Source organism: Bos taurus, chromosome 25 (genome assembly GCF_002263795.3).
Source record: "Bos taurus isolate L1 Dominette 01449 registration number 42190680 breed Hereford chromosome 25, ARS-UCD2.0, whole genome shotgun sequence".
Lineage (NCBI taxonomy): Eukaryota > Metazoa > Chordata > Mammalia > Artiodactyla > Bovidae > Bos > Bos taurus.
Window position 1 is genome coordinate 1,103,402 of NC_037352.1, and position 17,413 is coordinate 1,120,814.

The 17,413-nt window shown below is 56.2% G+C and overlaps 2 protein-coding genes across 6 annotated transcripts in view; both read right to left on the reverse strand.

Annotated features, from left to right (window-relative positions):
* UNKL (unk like zinc finger) overlaps positions 1-12,348 on the reverse strand; it is a 32,662-nt gene extending 20,314 nt beyond the window's left edge. The window contains exons 1-4 of one of the 5 annotated variants that reach the window (XM_005224601.5): positions 12,264-12,348; positions 10,825-10,931; positions 1,228-1,404; positions 781-914 (exon numbers count right to left, since the gene is read on the reverse strand). In XM_005224601.5, coding sequence (XP_005224658.1) covers positions 781-817 — 37 coding nt within the window. In that variant the 5' untranslated portion in view covers positions 818-914; positions 1,228-1,404; positions 10,825-10,931; positions 12,264-12,348. Of the gene's footprint in view, positions 1-780; positions 915-1,227; positions 1,405-7,603; positions 8,328-10,554; positions 10,707-10,824; positions 11,035-12,263 lie in introns of those variants that run through there. The other 4 variants (XM_005224598.5, XM_010819174.4, XM_005224602.5 and 1 more) reach the window with 4 other exon arrangements.
* A 3,532-nt stretch (positions 12,349-15,880) lies between these two features.
* On the reverse strand, positions 15,881-16,817 carry UQCC4 (ubiquinol-cytochrome c reductase complex assembly factor 4). The gene is given in 2 exon segments (NM_001076512.1): positions 15,881-16,689; positions 16,766-16,817. Coding segments are annotated over 2 exon segments (408 nt in total). The 5' UTR covers positions 16,798-16,817; the 3' UTR covers positions 15,881-16,313.
* Positions 16,818-17,413: the final 596 nt, after the last annotated feature.

Below are 17,413 nucleotides of genomic sequence, written 5' to 3' on the forward strand. Positions count from 1 at the left end.
GGAAGCTTCTGAGGAGACATGCTGGCATAACTTAGGGGTGGTGGGGGCGGTGGGGCCTGTCTCTTAAAACCACACCGCCCGAGAGAAGCATCAAACAGGCGGCCCCATGGCGGCAGAGCCGGGCCAGGGCTGTGAAGCAGGCCCACTAACAGGCAGGGGTTTCTGTCCGAGGTGATGGAATGTTCTAGAACCAAGGTGACGGCTGCACACACTGCAGACATGCCAAATGCCACAAGCTGTGATGCTGAGATGGTTAAAATGGAAGATTTATGTTGTGCCGCTACGTCACTTCAGTCGTGTATGACTCTGTGTGACCCCAGAGACGGCAGCCCACCAGGCTCCGCCGCCCCCGGGATTCTCCAGGCAAGAACACCCGAGTGGGTCGCCACCTCCCTCTCCAATGCATGAAAGTGAAGAGTGAAAGTTAAGTCACCCAGTCGTGTCCAACTCTTCACGACCCCATGGACTGCAGCCCACCAGGCTCCTCTGTCCATGGGATTTTCCAGGCAAGAGTGCTGGAGTGGGGTGTTTATGTTGTGAGTGTTTCACAATTAAAACCGCTCGCTGCCCGTGGCCATCACCTGTGAGGCTGCCGGGGAGCAGGCAGGCTCCGGGACAGGACACTCTGCAGGAGCAGGGGCCGCCATGCAGTCCCGTCCCCAAGCAGCCCGGGGACCAGACCCATGAGCAGGGGTGCTGACGGGGGCCAGCGTGCACGGAGCCTCGGTCTCGAGGTCCACTATGTGGGCACTCTGCAGACGGCAGTGGCCACAGGGTTACCTTGCCACCGGGGGTCCTCGCCCAGGATCTTCTCCATCAGGGCCTGGCTGGCCAGGACCCCGGGCTGCAGGTCAGGGATGCCATCCCCGGCGCCGAGCTGGCCGTTCTGCAGGGCTTCTTGCGCCTGCAGCTCCCTGAAACCAAACAACGCGTGGTCACGGCACTGCGCCCCGTCCGAAGCTTCGGACGGTGAGACGGCCACAGGGCTCTGTCACTTTACGGAGCCACCTAGGCACGTCCATCCCGGGAAGGCCGCCTCAACTCAAACCCCAACAGGCCTGAGAGCTGAGCACCCAAGACGCCCGAGCTCCCCATGCCCAGGTCAGCAGGACAGCAGCGGGTCACTTTCTCCTTAGGAATAAAATCCAGGCCCCGGAAGAGCCCCTGGAGGCAAGCGAAGCCTGAGGCCGGGGGAGCAGAGCGGCTCCTGGCAGGACGGCCACTCACCGGACGTCACACACGGGCGGCCGCAGGTCCAGCGGGCCGTGGGCGAAGGCGCAGTGCAGCCCGTTCTTCACGCAGTGGCCCCGCGCGTCCGTCTCGTGGATGCAGGTGCCCGTCTTGTAGTAGCGCAGGTGGTACTTGCGCTCCGTGTCCCCGGTCGTCCGGTGCAGGTACGGACACCTGGGGGCACAGGACAGTGCGTGTCGGGGCCCACCTGCTCCCCGGCCGGCTGGCTTGCGTCAGCTTTTCCCAGATGCCTGCTCTGGTCGGAGGGTGAACAGCACCAGAGCCCCATCCCTGCCCCAGACCCCTCACATGGCCCTCAGACCCCACGAAGCCCTCGACGACACGTGGGAGGAAAGCACAACACCCAAGCTCCTGGAAAATCACCCTTCGTAATTTTTTTGAATCAAGTGGAAAACAAAGTTCCCATCAGACAAGCGGCTGGCAGCCTCTCCCTCCTCCCATCCAGGTGCTTCCGGGGACCCCTCGGCAGAGGCGGCGCTGGAGGACGCTGTGGGGGACAGGCCGGGGAAAAGCGACTGGGGGAGGACGGGGCAGTGTCCCTGGGGCCACACAAAGACCCAGAGCCTCACATGCCCAGGGAGAGCCACGGGCAGCTCCAGGAGCACCAAGGGTCAGGGTCAAGGCCAAGGTCAAGGGTCCCACGCAGGGAGATGTCAGCAGTGAGATGGCATGGATGGTCCCAGCACAGACATGGCGGGAATGAGCCCACCTCTAGGTCGGTCCCTCCAGACAAAAGCCATGGACACAGAAGGATGGGACAGGAGCCCCTCTGAGCAGCCCCAGGACGGCCCGAGGCCGATGCAGGCCACAGCTGCAGGCCCCCAGGTCTAAGAACACGGCCTCGGCCCCTCCCCGAGACAGCAAGGCAGCACTGTGTGGGAGTTGGAAAAGGCCCACTCCTGCCTCACTGTCAGGCAGGCCGTGGCCCAGGCGCTGGGAGCACCTGTGGGGGTGTGGGGGCTCCCGGGCAGAGCACAGATGGATGGGCAGGACCGAGGGTAAAAGGAAAGCAACCGAGGGGCAAGCAATCCGCATCCCCATCTCAGAAGATGAAGAAACAGAGGCTCCAGGTTAGGGCAGCTCACCGCAGACCTGACCACACCTCGGGCGTGCAGGCCGTGAGCAGGAGGCAAGAGGCAGAGAAGACCCCGTGCCTGGCAAGTCCCGGGGGCCCTGCAGCCACCAGGGAGAAGGTAAATGCTGCGGGCCCCAAAGGGACGCCTCCAGACGTACCCCCGAAGGAGCCAGGGTCTCGAGGAGAAACTTGTGCCCCCACGACTAGAGACACAAGAGCTTAAAGCTGGAGATAAACCAAGTGTCCACCAACTGATGGACAGATGAGCAAGGCGTGGTCCATCCAGACAGCAGAGTGAGTGTGGACGCGGCTGCAACGTTCCGGGAACGCTGGTTCTTGCAACGTTACGGGAACCAAGCCAGACACCAGGGGACACACACTGTGGGGGTTGTTTCACACGAGGGCCCTAAAGCAGTCACTTTCACAGCAACAGGAAGAAGAGAGTGGGACCCGGGGAGGGGCAGGGGGAACGGGTGTGTAAGAGGGCGGAGCTTCTGTCTGGGAGAAAGAATCTGGAAACAGACGGTTGCACAACATTTTGAATGTAATTAACGATGCTGAATTGCACATTTAAAAATATTTAAAATGGCAAACTTTAGGGATGTTATCACAACTTAAAGTCCACTGGAGACAGAAGCAAGAGCTGCTCTCCACATCTGTAGTGAAATACCACTTACAGGGACACGAGTCACAGATCACACATGGCTGGCTTGCGGCATTTCACCTGAGTGGCAGCATCCAGATAAGAGGATGGAACACAGCCAGCCCGAGGGCCCCCGCACATGGACACGAGGGTCGGGGGAAGGGATGGACCGCACCCTCTTGCCTGCGGGCAGGAACTGAAAGTGAGGCAATTCCTCCAATTACCTCCGCACAACACTTCCAGGCAATCCCAGCGGCCGGAGCCGTCCTCATGAGATAAAGGAAAAGAGGAAAGTGGAGAAAGCAGGTTACAGGTCAAGTTGGTCCCCACTTTACAAAAAAGAGAAGAAAAAACTTGACTATTACTGTCTCGCACACAGATAAGGGAAAGGAAACACTCCGCGTGCTGACTGTGCTCCACATGCCGAACACGAGCTGTTTCCTCCATGTTCCCAGCGACAAGCTCCAAGGACCAGTTCTCAGGGAGTGTGAGTGGAATGGCCAGGCGTCTCCTGAGCAGTTTTACTGCGTTAGCTGCCGGTGCAGCCTGCTTTAAAATCCCTCCCTCAGAGCTGCATCTCACATCTCAAGCTCCTCCTGGCACTCCTGCGCATCTCTGCACGACTCAGTCCCTGGGATCCCAGAGAGGAGAGCTGTCCGGGAGCAGCCTCTGCCACACCAGGGAGCCTGTTCTAGAACAAGGACCCCCTACTTTTTGCATTAATATACAGACTAATATCACTAACAGATAAAGAATGTAGAATCAGGGACCAGAACGTCACAGGACGACAGCTAGAGAAACAAACCAGGAACTTAGCTCAGTGAAAATGCAAAGGGTCTGGAGCACTGAGAGGCACTCGCCTTGCTTCTGATGAGAGAAACTCACCTGGAGGCCCGTCTGTTCCAGACAGAACCCGGGGCTCAGGGCGACAGCCAAGTGACACTGTTGCCGGCCAGTGACAGGCACCCAGAGGACATGTGCCCTTACCCTCTGTCCCAGTAACCGTCACAGACAGACTAGCAAACAGAGACAGAAAGATGTGCTGTTTGTAACCGCCAAAGGTTGGAGACAACCGAGTTGTGGGATAAACACCAAGGGAGGTCCGCAGAGGCAGAGGAGCGAGCGGGTGGTTTGTATGAGCGGGTGGTCTGCGTGGAGGGCTTCGGGAGGGGTGCCAGGAGGCACCTCGAGGTAAAAGCACCAAGAAAAGGAAGCGCTGCGCCCTACAGTTCACCTCGGAGGGTGGGGGAGGGGCAGGAATACAGACACACCATCTGCTTCCATCAGAAATCATGGAAGGAAGGGCTGTTTCGTGGGGACGTAGTTTCGGTTTGAAGATGGAGAAGTTTTGGAGGTGGATGGTGGTGATGGCTGCACGGCACCGCGAATGAACTCAACACCATTACACTGTACACGTAAAAGAGCCAAGCTGACAAATTTAATGTTATGTTTCGCCTCAATAAAAGATAAAATGACTTAAACAGGAAAACAGCCATTCTGCAAAAACAGTTCCAATCTTCAGAAACACTCACTCATCTACTGTACGTTTAAAGGAAGATAATTCCAGAGTCTGGGGAGGGAGCCAGCACACCAGAGCCGAGGCAGCATCTGCAGGTCTGTCTATAGAACCAAGTCTGCAGAACAGCCCGAGCAGGACCACAGGACCTCGAGCACCACCAACGGGCTGACACAGGCTGTGGCAGAAACTGCAGGAACCTCCCGGACCCGGGGAGGGAATGTGGTGGTGCCACACCCCTCCCATTTCCTAGCGGTCCCTCAGGTCTGCTCTTAGCATCATTTTGTTTCTTTGCCAGTACCATCTCCATGGCAACCAGAACCTGGCCAAGGTCCCCCTCTCCCTAGCACTGAGTACCGAACAGGCACTATTATTTCACTAGGGGCATGTCACCTCTGCCTGCAAGCATGAGCTGAGATTAAGATATTGAAGAACATTTAATGAAAAGAAAATGGCTTCACCTAAGAACATTTAAGGGGCCTCCCTGGCGGCTCAGATAGTAAAGAATCTGCCCATAATGCAGGAGACCTGGGTTCAACCGCTGGGCTGGGAAGATCCCCAGGAGAAGGAAATGGCAACCCACCCCAGTATTCTTGCCTGGAGAATCCCATGGACAGAGGAGCCTGGCAGGCTACAGTCCATGGGGTCATAAAGAGTTGGACACGACTGAACGACTAATAGACACTATGCTAAGTCACTTCAGTCGCATCCGACTCTGTGAGACCCCATAGACGGCAGCCCACCAGGCTCCCCCATCCCTGGGATTCTCCAGGCAAGAACACTGGAGTGGATTGCCATTTCCTTCTCCAATGCGTGAAAGTGAAAAGTGCAAGTGAAGTCGCTCAGTCATGTCCGACTCTTAGCAACCCCATGGATTGCAATCTAACAGGCTCCTCCTTCCATGGGATTTTCCAAGCAAGAGTACTGGAGTGGGGTGCCATTGCCTAAGAACATCTAAGAGACAAAAGGCCCTCACCGAAGTGGGGAAGGGGCCGGGAGACCCCAGGGGTCAGCTCAATACGGCAGGCAGGTGCTTCCTCAAAGCAGGAGTTCAGTCATCCAACCCCCAGGCCACTGACAGCCTGGCAGCACGTGTAACATGACTCAGTCCCACAGCCCACCAAATTCAGGGCGGTGTCCATAGCTGACAAGCCCATACAACCAGTGACCCACTCTGTGTAATTAACACAGGCTCCGTGGATGCCGTGGTGCAGCAGCACATGTCAGACACAGGTCTGCCGCAAAGCTCTGGAGCCGCTAGAGCCAGGAGGGAGGGGTAGAGAGGAACACAGCTCCAGCAGTTCCCTCCTGCAACTCACCCAAGCAATGGTGGACACACAGACCCAGTGCCACTCTGCGTTAACACCAGTTAGCAAGCCAGGCCGGAGCGCATCAGAACCATCTGGACAGTCTGGGCTGACACTGGTGGGAACTGTGGGTCTAAACTGAGGGCAAGTCCTCAGGTGACGGTGTGGCTGCTGGGCTGGGGCCGCACTGGGAGGACCACTGGGCTCAGAGGGACACTCAAGTACAAAGTGATTCTCTCCTGGTCCTCAAGGAACAGGAATGGAAAGTGAGTGGCAGCAGAAAAATGGGAAAAGGAAGACCTGTGGGTCACACCCAGCTGGGGGTAGGGGAGTAAGGGGATGAAGAAAAGGGGGGGGTCTTGTGCAGAGAAGCTTGAGAGTCTCCTCTCCAACACTAGGGGTGGGGGGCTGCCAGCTAACCCCAGGCTGACACACCTTTCCTCTGCACCCCCAGCTTCTGGCTTCCAAGGGCTTCCCTGGACTCTTGAGCCAGGCTAGTCACCCTTCATTAATCCCTAACGTGGACCATCAGCCCAGCAATGTCCACCGCCCTCCTCTGCACCTCCCAGCTGCCATCCTCTCCAGGGATCCTGTCCCTGCGGTGGCCATCTCCCCACTCACCCCCAAGGAGCACCAGAGCTCTCGCCTTCTCACAGCCCCCTTTTACTCATTGCAGGACAGACTGAAGTGCTAACATCACTCACTTTCTTCTAGCTCTTCTACCTACTGGTCTCTCACAGATCCAACTCAGTCACCTGATTGTAATGTCCTTAAGTTGGTCAGCTTGTAAGCCTGTGTCTTCCTCGAGACTGTTAAGTAGCCCCTGACTCCTAAATAGGGCTTCCCAGGTAGCTCAGTGGTTAAAAAATCTGCCTGCAATGCAGGAGACACAGGTTTGATCCCTAGATGGGGAAGATTCTCTGAAGGAGGAAATGGCACACTACTCCAGTATTCTTGCCTGGAGAACCCTGTAGACAGAGGAGCCTGGCGGGCTACAGTCCACAGGGTCGTACAGAGTCAGACGTGACTGAGCATGCACAACTTCTAAATATTCTGCTCTCATGTTCCCAGCCTGCCCTTGGCTTTCACCTCACCCCCAAAAGCCCAAGCAGAGTTTACTCATAAGGTCGGTTTAACACCAAGAGTTTATAACCCTCCTGCAATGAACAGACTTTCACTAAGCCTTGGGTCCCAGGATTTATAACCCTCTTGCAATGAACAGACTTTAACTAAGCCTTGGGTCCCAGGACACCCGACTCTTTAAACATGGCAAGAGCATCTCTCAGCAGAGAGACTAGACTAAGGACCCGTATGGCACAACAGGCACACCAAGCCTTGGACATGTAGAAAAGTTTCTGTAGGTCAGCAAGCTCCCACGGTGCCCAGATTCACAGGTGGAAGGTCCCCAAATCACACATCATCGCTGAGGCAATGGGGCCGTGTTACCAGATGCCCCCGGTGCAGTGGGGAGAGGACAGGGCCTGCCGGTGGAGCCACGGCAGGGAGCCCTGCAGGCAGGCAGGCAGGCCTCTAGAGGACCTGGAAACTTACAGCACAGGATGGGGGGGCAGGCCCACTTCTTACCAAAACCAAGAAAACATCTATTAGACGTGGGGCCTGGAAGGCCACCCACGGGCGGCCTGACTTTGGCAGAAGGAGGGTTATCAGCAAAGAGGGAGGCAACTTTGTACTGGGCAGAGTTGGGGGCTGCTTGTATTGTTTGCCAATGAAAACATTTCCGGGAGGGGCCAGGAGGGGCCCCTCGGAGTCCTGGAAGGGCCTTCGCTTTGAACCGACCTCTGTAGACGCACCTGACACCTTTTACCAGCACAGGAGGGATACAAGGTCTCCGGGGAGCGGAAGCAAGACCCGCGAGTAGGACCAGCTGAGGGCCCGGGGCCGCTCTCGGACAGCTCTCAGCGGGCGGCTGATCTGGAGAGACCTCCGGCCACGCTGCGCTCCGGCCCGCGCCGCTTTCTTCGAAGAGCCAGCCTAGGGAATACCTGAGACGGATCCGCACGGGGAGTGAGGGAACACGCACCCGGGGCTGCGGGCCTGACCCCGCGGCCAGAGGCAGCGCCGGGCCGACTCGGAGTGAGCGTGGCCCCAGCCGCCGGGAGGCCAGTTCCCACGGGGGTGGGGCGGGGCCACGTGACCCCGCGGCCAGACTCGCCCCGCCGAGGAAGGGGCGTGGCCACCGGAACAAAGGGCGCCGCGGGGGGGCGGGCCCACAGGGTGTTCCCCTGGGGGCGGGGCGAAGCGGGGGCGGGGCCAGGGAGGAGGTGTGACAGAGAGGAGGGTGACTGCCGCTGGGGAAAAGGGGTGACTGCGGGGTGGGGGGTGTGCCCGTGGGGGAGAGGGGATGGGGGGCTACCCAGAGACAGCTGGAGTTCTCACTGGGGTGGTGGGGACAGGTGGTGAGGGCGCCCCAGGAGAAGGGGCGACAGCAAGAGGGGAGAATGACCACATGCCTAGCACAGGAACTGACATCAGGGATGCCAGCCTTCTTGGGGGTCCCCGCTCCTGCCTGTGGCTCAGCCCCACGGCTCCATCAGACTGGCAGAACCGCCTTGGACGCACAAGTCACCTGAGCTGACTGAAGGGTCTTTGCTCTCTGATACATATTCATGATTTACAGTAATAGGTTGGTCCTATAAAAGCCCAAAATAGACATTTCAAGAAGCAATGAACTGAAATAAAAGGAAGGAGGCTATTTCCCTGCTCTGAAGGGTAGAGTCTATTTACAGATCCCATGGCAACCCTGCATGAGCCAGAATATGTAATTCAACAGGACAGACTCCAGGAAAGTCCATCTCAGGCCGAATGAGTAGTGATTACTAACGAGAGACTCTCAGGGGAGACGTCTGGCCTGTCAGACACTTCCTGTGGGGCTAAAGCAAGTCATCTCACTTGCTCAATAAAAGTCACAAAGGAAATCTTTAAGAAGACACACATGTACTTTCACACTATGTGTACATGTTCACAGGATACACCCCAAACAGTGTCAGACACCCATTTTAATCCCACTCTTCTCAGTGATGACTTGCATGCTATTCAGGCTGCAAGTGTTTCCACCCCCACCTCCCCCACCCCCCGGCCATGCTGCCCCACTTGTGAGATCTTAGTTCCTCCACCAGGGACTGAACCTAGGCCCTTGGCAGTGGAAGTGTGTACTCCTGACACTGGACCACCAGGGGATTCCCCATGTTAACATTTTTATAATAAACTGCAATACTATTTAATTAATGTTTAAACCCAGCTTAAAAGGACCATCACCAGGTAGGTGTTCACCGCAGTACTCTTCAGGAGTACTCTTCAGGAACTGGACCCTACCCTGAAGCCCAGCAATGGGTCTGAATCAATACCAGGCCCTTCAGACTCTGGAACCCAAAACAGCCACTAAAATACGCTTTCTTTTCATCATCCATGAATACTGCCAATCAGTCTCCCATCCTGGGCTCTGGAATGGGGTCACACACACTAGGTGACTGGGTCTTTGCAGCAGGGTCTCATCAGTGGCCCCCTGAGGGCAACTCAAGGCTTACATTCAGGAGAGGTGACTGACATGGCCGCGGGAAATGAGGAGTCGGGGCTAAGCCTTAGCTAGGCAAAAACATCTCTCTTCCAAACACCCATTTGCAGGAAACAGCAGCTCAAGATGCAATTAAATAACGCACTTTTAAGACCTCACAGAATATAATACCATCTTAACCAAAATGAAGCCAGTTACATTATTTCCACAGGCTACAGGCTGCCTTAACAACCTTATTTGACTATCTGGTGTTCAATTAAAAACCTCTCAGGAAGTAGAGCTTTTAAGATGATCGCCAAACATCAAAAGTTTACTCCCTGGACCTAAGCATTTTTTAAATGAAAAACAGGGGACTTCCCTAATGGTCCACTGGTTAAGACTTCACCGTCAAACACAGGGGGTGTGGGTATGATCACACATGCCCCAGGGCCCAGGAACCAAAGCAGAAAGCAGAAACAACACTGCAGTAGATTCAAGAAAGACTTTAAAATATTTATCGATTAGCATTAGTCGCTCAGTCGTGTCTGATTCTGTGACACCATGGACTGTCAGAGCCTGCTAGGCTCCTCCGTCCATGGGATTTTCCAGGCAAGAGTACTAGAGTGGGTTGCCATTCCCTTCTCCAGGGGATCTTCCTGCCCAGGGATTGAACCTGGGTCTCCCACATTGCAGATTCTTTAATATCTGAGCCACCAGGGAATCCCCTGAGAAACCAAAAAGACCTCCCCCAAATCAGACTTGGATCTGACAGAAGCTGAACCCTAGACGTTTTTTCCAAGAGGCCCTGGGGCACAGTGCCGCCACCTCACCTCCAGGAGGGACTGGGGAGGCCCTTTCTCCTGACACAGCCCACAGGAAAAAAGCAAGACCTCCTGCTACAGATCTCTGCTGGTTTCATGAAAGTACAATCTAACTTGTACTTTCCTTGTTTTCGTATTCTACATACTTCAAAATGAAGACATCTGTTCATAACACCATTAGGAAACTTGTAAAAAAAAAAAAAAAAAAAAGCAACCAAAACAAAACATGGATTTCTTAAACTTTAAAAGTGCTATACAAGTGACAGTCTGCAAATAACCCTCCTGTCAATTCTTTAAAATTTAAACATATAAACAGCAAGCAAGAAGCCATTCTGGATACATGTGCACAATGTGAGCAAACCTCCTAACAAGCTCTCTGACCAGAAAGCAAGAGACGACTACAAAATGATCCTAAACTCAAAAGCTGTACCTCGTGAGGGTTGGCTCTAATGCAGGGAGTTCAGAGAACTGGGCCGTGATCAAAGCGGGAAGCGCAGCAAAGTCGGTTTGCCCCCTGCAAGGGCTATCCCCCAGCCGCACGCGGTCCTTCCCGCACTGGCTGACAAATGTCCCCACCAAGACCAGCGGTCACGGGGAAAGTTCAAAGCGGAGACGGGGCCTTCCGGCGCGAGGGGCCGGGAAACCCGCGTCCGCACCCGCCGGGTGTGGGCCGCGCCGCCCGGCAGCCGCGCGCACTCACTCGTCGCCGTCCGGGCACACGCCGCTGGCCTCGTCGTACTTGGAGCAGTACACGTCCGGGCTGTAGTTGAAAGTGCCGTCGCGCCTGCGGAGCGGTCTGCGCCGACGCTGATTTAGGAAATGCCAATGGAAACAGGTAAATGGCCTGTGCTGGGTGCACTTGTGCTGCACAAACAGGGAGCACTGCTCTGTCCTAAACTCCTTTAGATACCTAAAAAGACAAACAGCGTTGGGGTCGCTTCCGCCGCCGCCGCCGCCGCCGGCGGGCGGCCCGAGGACTCCTGGGCAGGGGTCGGACCCCGTGCGCCCGAAGGCCCCGACCCCAGGCGCAATCCCCGACTCTGCCGTCCCCCCGCCCCGCTCCCCCGGCCCAGGCGCATTTCTCGGACCCCAGAGACGATCCCACATCCCCGACCCCAGGCGCAGTCCCCAGCTCCAATCCCAGGCACAGCCCCCCGCCCCAGGCGAAGCCCCCCATCCCCACCTCAGGCGCAGCTACCCATCCCAGACCGCAGGTGTGATCCCCAATCTCTTGCGCGACCTCTCACTCCAAGTTCAGACCCCTCCCCACCTCCCTTCCCTCTCCCCTTGCCCCGCCTCCCTCTCTCCTCATCCGTCTCCCTCCACTCCCCTCCACCGCCGCCCTGAAAGCCCACGCGCGTTCCTCGGATCCCAGGAATGATTCGTCAATCCCAGACACGGTCCCCGACCCCAGGCACGACCCTGCAGAATCCAGACGCGGATTGGCCCAGGGCGCAGCTGGCCCATCTCGGAGCTCAGGCGTGACACCCACTCCGATTCCAGACGGTCCCAGGCGGCCGCTCCCCCAGAGCCCAGGAGAATCTCCTGGATCTCAGGCGCGTTCCCTCAGACCCCGCGCGCAGCCCCCTCATACGGAACATAGACATGACCTCCGGGACTGCAGGCGCGCCCCGGCCCCCGGGCCCCGGTACCAAGCCCCGAGCCAAGGAGGCAGCCGGAGTCCAGATGGCCGCCCTTCCCTCGAGCCCAGGCGCGGTCCCCCATCCCCGACCACAGGCGCATTCTCGGCGGCCCCGACCCACGACCCCAGGCGCTGTTCTCCTGTCCCCAACCCAGGTGCGGGGACCCCCGACCCCGTCCCCCAGCCCCCAAGCCCAGGTGCCACTCCAGAACCTGGGCGCCGCCTCCTGTGCTCGGGCGGCGGCAGCCGAGTAGGATGGCGGTCCACCCTCCAGAGCCCAGGCACCGCGCGGAGGCTGGGGGGCCAGCTGGCTAGGGGCCGGCAGGTGAGAGGCGGGGGCCGAGGGAGCCGGGAGAGGGGCGGCGCGGGGCCCCAGGCCGCACCCGGCGGCAGCTCCCAGGCCCAGGGGCGCGGGGGCGCGGGCGCGCGGGCCCGAGGAGCGCGGGGCCGCCCCCTGCCCCGCCCCCGCTCCTGCCGCGGCCAGCCGGGGCACTGACCTGTAGTGGGTCGGCTTCTCCGTCTGCGGGGGGGACCCGCTCAGCGCCGCCGCCGCCGCTTTCGAAACCGACGGCATTTTCAGTCAAAACAATGCAGCGCGCATGCGCCGCGCGTGCCCGCCCCCGCCTCTCCGGATCTCCCCCCGCGTCGAGCCCACCCGCGCCCCCCGCCCGGCCGGCCACGCCCTCCCGCCACGCCACACCCGCGCGCCACGCCCCCATCCGGCGCCCGGCGCGGAGCTGTCGGCCCTGGGCGCCTCCGGTCACCCTGCGCCCAGAGGGGACGCGCAAGCACCCCGGACCCCGCCACGCCCCGAGCCCGCAGTCCCGGCCGGTCGCCCCCACCCACTCCCGCGGGGTCCCCGAAGTCCACGTTCACGGCCCATCCCGCACCCGCTCAGTCCGCGGCCCCGCTGCAGCCTTCACCCCAGCAGGGCTGCCCACGCGCTCCGCAAGCCGGACAGCGCCCTGCGCAACTCCAAGCTCCGAGACAGAGGACAGGTCCCGAGTAAAGACAGCGCGGCCCGGCTGTCACGCGCGCCTTCACTCATTCTGTGACCCCGGGGGGATGCTGAGACCGCGAAGAGTGGCTCCAGTTGCTTAGGGCTCGGTGTGGGAGACAAGGGAGCAGAAAGAGGCCTGACTGCTCACTGGTACCCGGGTTCTTTTAGGCGTACGAATAGGTCCTAAAATTAGAATGTGGTAGTGGTTGCTCCCTGCGAACGTACTAAAAATTTTCACTTGTTTACTTTAAATGGGTAAATATGAACTGCATATCAATAGAGCTGATTTTTTAGAATCCAAAGGCGCGAAGTCAAGAGGGAGACCAGACACACACCCTTCGCCAAAAGGGTGGGAGGGGAAGCACAGAGGGCGGGAACTCCGGGGCAGGCAGCATCCGCCCCCCACCCTCGCCCCCGGCCCCTCCTCAAGACTCACTCGGAGGTCCAACAGTGGTCCCTGAAGGAAGAAGCACGGTGTGCGTTTGAGGAAGAAGAACCCAGGCCCAGAGTGCATTATTTTGTAAATACGTAGCATAAGAGACATTCTTTTTTTTTTTTTTGCAGGGCTGGGTGGCTTGTGGGATTTTAGTTCACCGACCAGGAATTTAACCGAGCCCTCAGGGCAGTGAGATTGCAGAGTCCTAACCACTGGGCTTCCAGGGAATTCCCAAGACAAGTTAAATGTTTAACCTCGCCAGTAATTTTTTTTAATGCAAATTAAACAAAGAAGGGGGCTTCCCAAGGCAGTGCTACTCCTAAAGAACCTGACTGCCAGTGCAGGAGACAAGGGTTCGATCCCTGGGTGAGGAAGATCCCCTGAAGGAGGAAATGGCAACCCACTCCAGTCTTCTTGTCTGGAGAATCCCCATGGACAGAAGGGCCTGGTGGGCCATAGTCCATAGGGTCGAAAAGAGCCGGACACGACTGAAGCGACAGAATGCACAAGAGCTCTTGGAACAGGCACTCTGGTGTTATTCTGAACAGAAAATCAACAACACTCTAACCTGCGGCAAGAATACCCTTGAAGGAAGTGTGGCTAGAAGGAAGGGGTATGGATCTTTATGGAAAGCTAATTTGTTCCATTTCTAGAGACTCCAGCCTAAAAAAGAATGAGATTCAAACAAAGATGTACAAAGATATTAGAGTTATTTGGCATAAACTTAAGAGCACCTCGCAGAGAATAAAAATGCTGAGAATTGTTAACAAGAAAAATGCTCCTCCTCAAGTGACAAGACAAAGCAAGATATAGCAGTTCCATACATTAGTTGCCAAGAATATAAGTTCCTGTTGTTTTTTCAAATACAAGTAACACATCGAATAGTATGAACTATCATTGGTGGTGGGATGAGTGACTACCTTCCTTATATGTTCACATTGCCTAAAAGATACACTACTTCTACAAACTGTACATTGAAACCTGGAAATTAAAATAGCAAAAAATGAACAACAGGACATTTTTTAAGGAAATCAAGCAGGAGAATGAAACAGGGCCCGTGAATTCTTTGGAAGACAAAACAGATCTTGAAGACTTGCCAGGATGTAGGAAATGAGAAAGATGCCTAGGATAATTCCAAGGTCCCAAGCTGGGAAGGATATAAAGAAACAGGTTTGGGAGAGCTGAATTCTGTTTCCAACCTAAGGAGTTTGAAGCACCTGTGAAGTCCAGTGGAGAGGCACAGAGCCGTGTGCGCCTGCTCAGTCATGTCCAACTGTTTGCGACCCCGTGGACTGTTGCCCACCAGGCTCCTCTGTCCATGGGATTCTCCAGGCAAGAATACTGGAGTGGGTTGCCATTTCCTTCTCCAGGGGATCTTCCGACCCAGAGATAGAACCCTTGTCTCCTGCAGATTCTTTACCACTGAGCCACCAGGGAAGCCCACATACATTGAGCTTAAAAAAGGGCTCAAGATAAAGAAATTTGGGCATCTTTAAAACGATGCCTCCTTTTCCTCCTCACTCAAGAGGCACCTTCCTTGAAGAGAATTGGGATAGGCTGTAAAGACTGTCGTTTTTTTGACTTTTGAAGAATGTTCTTAAAAGGCTGGGATAGTACCCAGACACACACAAAAAATAGCACAGCTGCTTAGAAGATATGAGATCATCGACCTCAGTAACTTTTCCTGGGATTAAAAAAAAATTGTCTCTATCTTCTGCCCCAAAAGCTTTGAAAGCGGTTATCTCTAGGTGGTAGGACTCGAGTGTTTCCAATTCTCTTCTTTCTGCTTACCACACTGTCTAACTTTTCCAAATATAGCTTATTGCTTTGATCATATGAAAGTTAATTTTAATGAAAACAAAATTTCTTCTTGTTAGTTCTTCTTTCTTGCAGGAGCTAGTGAGAGTAAAGCCAGGATTCAGGTTTGAATGACTGTTGCTCAAAAAAAATGGTTCACAACCAAAAAGGTCAAAATCACTCCAGGCCAGAGAAAGAACGTCTTAATTCTCTGCTACTAGTGGGACTGAGGATGTAGCCTGAGCTATGATTAGGCCAATCTTTTCAAATCTTGGTCTCTCCATTTTAAAAAAATGAATATACTTGACTCAGTTGCCCCTCCCTAACAAGCATAATTTACCAAGGTGGGCCAGCCACTTAGAGCACTTCTGCAGGTGTCTTGCAAGAAGCCAGTACACTGCAATAGAGTCAGTGGTCTTCAATCCGAGTGAGAGAAATTTCCAGTTAACTTTGGCACCAAAAAAGTCAAGATAAAATGTTCTACTAAAATGGTAAGTAAATAAAATCATCCCTTTACGCGTCCTGTATTTAATCCAGAATTAAGCACGCTTCCTACTAAGCAGTACTTTGAGAAACATAATCATTTACATATCCAAAATACTGTAAGCTGTCAATAAAAATATTTACCAATTTTACTCTACTCAGAAAGTTATTGCCTTGCTAAAAATAAAAATGTACAGAGAGCTGAGAAAGCTCATTATTTCTGGTATTGTTTGATCATATTCCATCAGTTACATTTAGGTTTCTTTCCTCAGCTCCTATTCTGGGGTGGCGGCGCGGCGGGTGGTGGGGGGGTGGGGGCGGAACTAAAGGAATTGAAATGACTAGAAGGCTCCCTTTCCTAAAATGAAGTGCTAAAAAAAAATTGGCTTAACTTCACATTACCAACTTAAAATTTTATTGTTAAACATCAATTTATACACATCACAGTACACTGTAAAATAAAGTGTTTAACTCTTCTGTCAGTCACTCTGTCTCAGAAAGTGGATCACACCGGACTACAGGTGTCACTACGTTGCTTTGTAAACATGATAATGTACAAAGACACCACAAATCCAATAGCACATGCTGCGACCAAAACCTTTTCCGTGGATCTGAGAAAGCTTTCCGACATATTCGATGGGAAACGAGCATCAGACAAGGAGCCGGTTCCGATCTGCTAACATCCTGTGTCGCCTTCAAGGGGTCAGCTTAGCCAGGTCGGTCATTCAAGTCCCTCAGTCTCAGGACGCAAGTAATAACGGGGACAGAAACGGTCAAACGCGACGCCAAAGCCTAAGGGCTGAGGTCTGTTGCTTCGTTCCTGGCACCCCATTAAGTCCTCGCCCCGTGGGCCACCGGAGCTCCAGGCTTTTCAGAAGCGTCGCTGGGCTCCGGTACCTCTTCCAGCAACATCTGTCTCAACCACTGGTCCGCGCTGGTCTCCCGCCTAAAGAAGCACCAAATGACCAGAGCCATGAGGGAGAAGCTTAAGGGCAGCACCACCCACCAGGGTCGCTGCTGCCCGGTTCCCAGGGACTGCTTCACTGTCCAGCGGGGCGGCGCGGCTCTGCTGGAGGAAAACCGAAGGGGGAGGTGAGGATCATCCTCTTCGTCGCCCTCGGCCGCGAGCTGGGCTCGAGCCCGGCCGCTGGGTGGCGGAGGCGGGCTTCGGGAAGCCCAGCGCACGAGCCTCAGCGCCCGGAGCGCCCTGGAAGAGAGAAAGCAGTGAGCGCGCGCGCCCGCCCCTTCCGCCCGAGGTCCCGCCGAGACCCCGCGCAGCTCACCCGGCCGCCGGCGCGGACAAAACGCCGCTCATCGCGACCCCAGCTCCGCGCTCGGCGCCGCAGTCCTGTCACTTCCGTCGCGCGAAGTCGGAAGTTCCGTGCTGTTCCGGGCCTCCGCGCACGACTACAGAACGTGAGTCCCCGCTCGCGCAGCGGAAATGACTCACATCCTCCTGCAACCTCTTCCGTAGCAGGCCCGCCCCTGGTCGGCCGCGCGGGCATGCCGGGAAATGTAGTTCGCGGCCGGCCCGAGACGGTGCTAGCTTTCCTCTCCCTGGGCTTGCGCCCCAGGCCTGAGGCCTGTCGGCCGGGACGGGGCGTTAGCATGGTCCTCCGACGAGCTCGCCTCAGCGCGGGTCCCCCGATAACGGCCCACACTACGCACCCCTCCCGCCGTGCCGGCGCAGCCCGGACGCCTCTTCCCCCGTCCTTGCGCCGCTGTCTTGCTCTCTTCGTGGGACTTCAGCTATGTCCCGTCGACTAGTGTCCCCGGCCCCGGGGCCGCGGGCCCGCACCCAGCCCTTGCGCTCTGCGGGCTCCGAGCTGCGCAGCGGTCGCCGCATATACACCATCCGACCTGCTTGGCAGGCACACGGCTCAGCCGCAGGGCTATGGGCCTCACCCACGGCACCAGGGCACGCCCGTGGC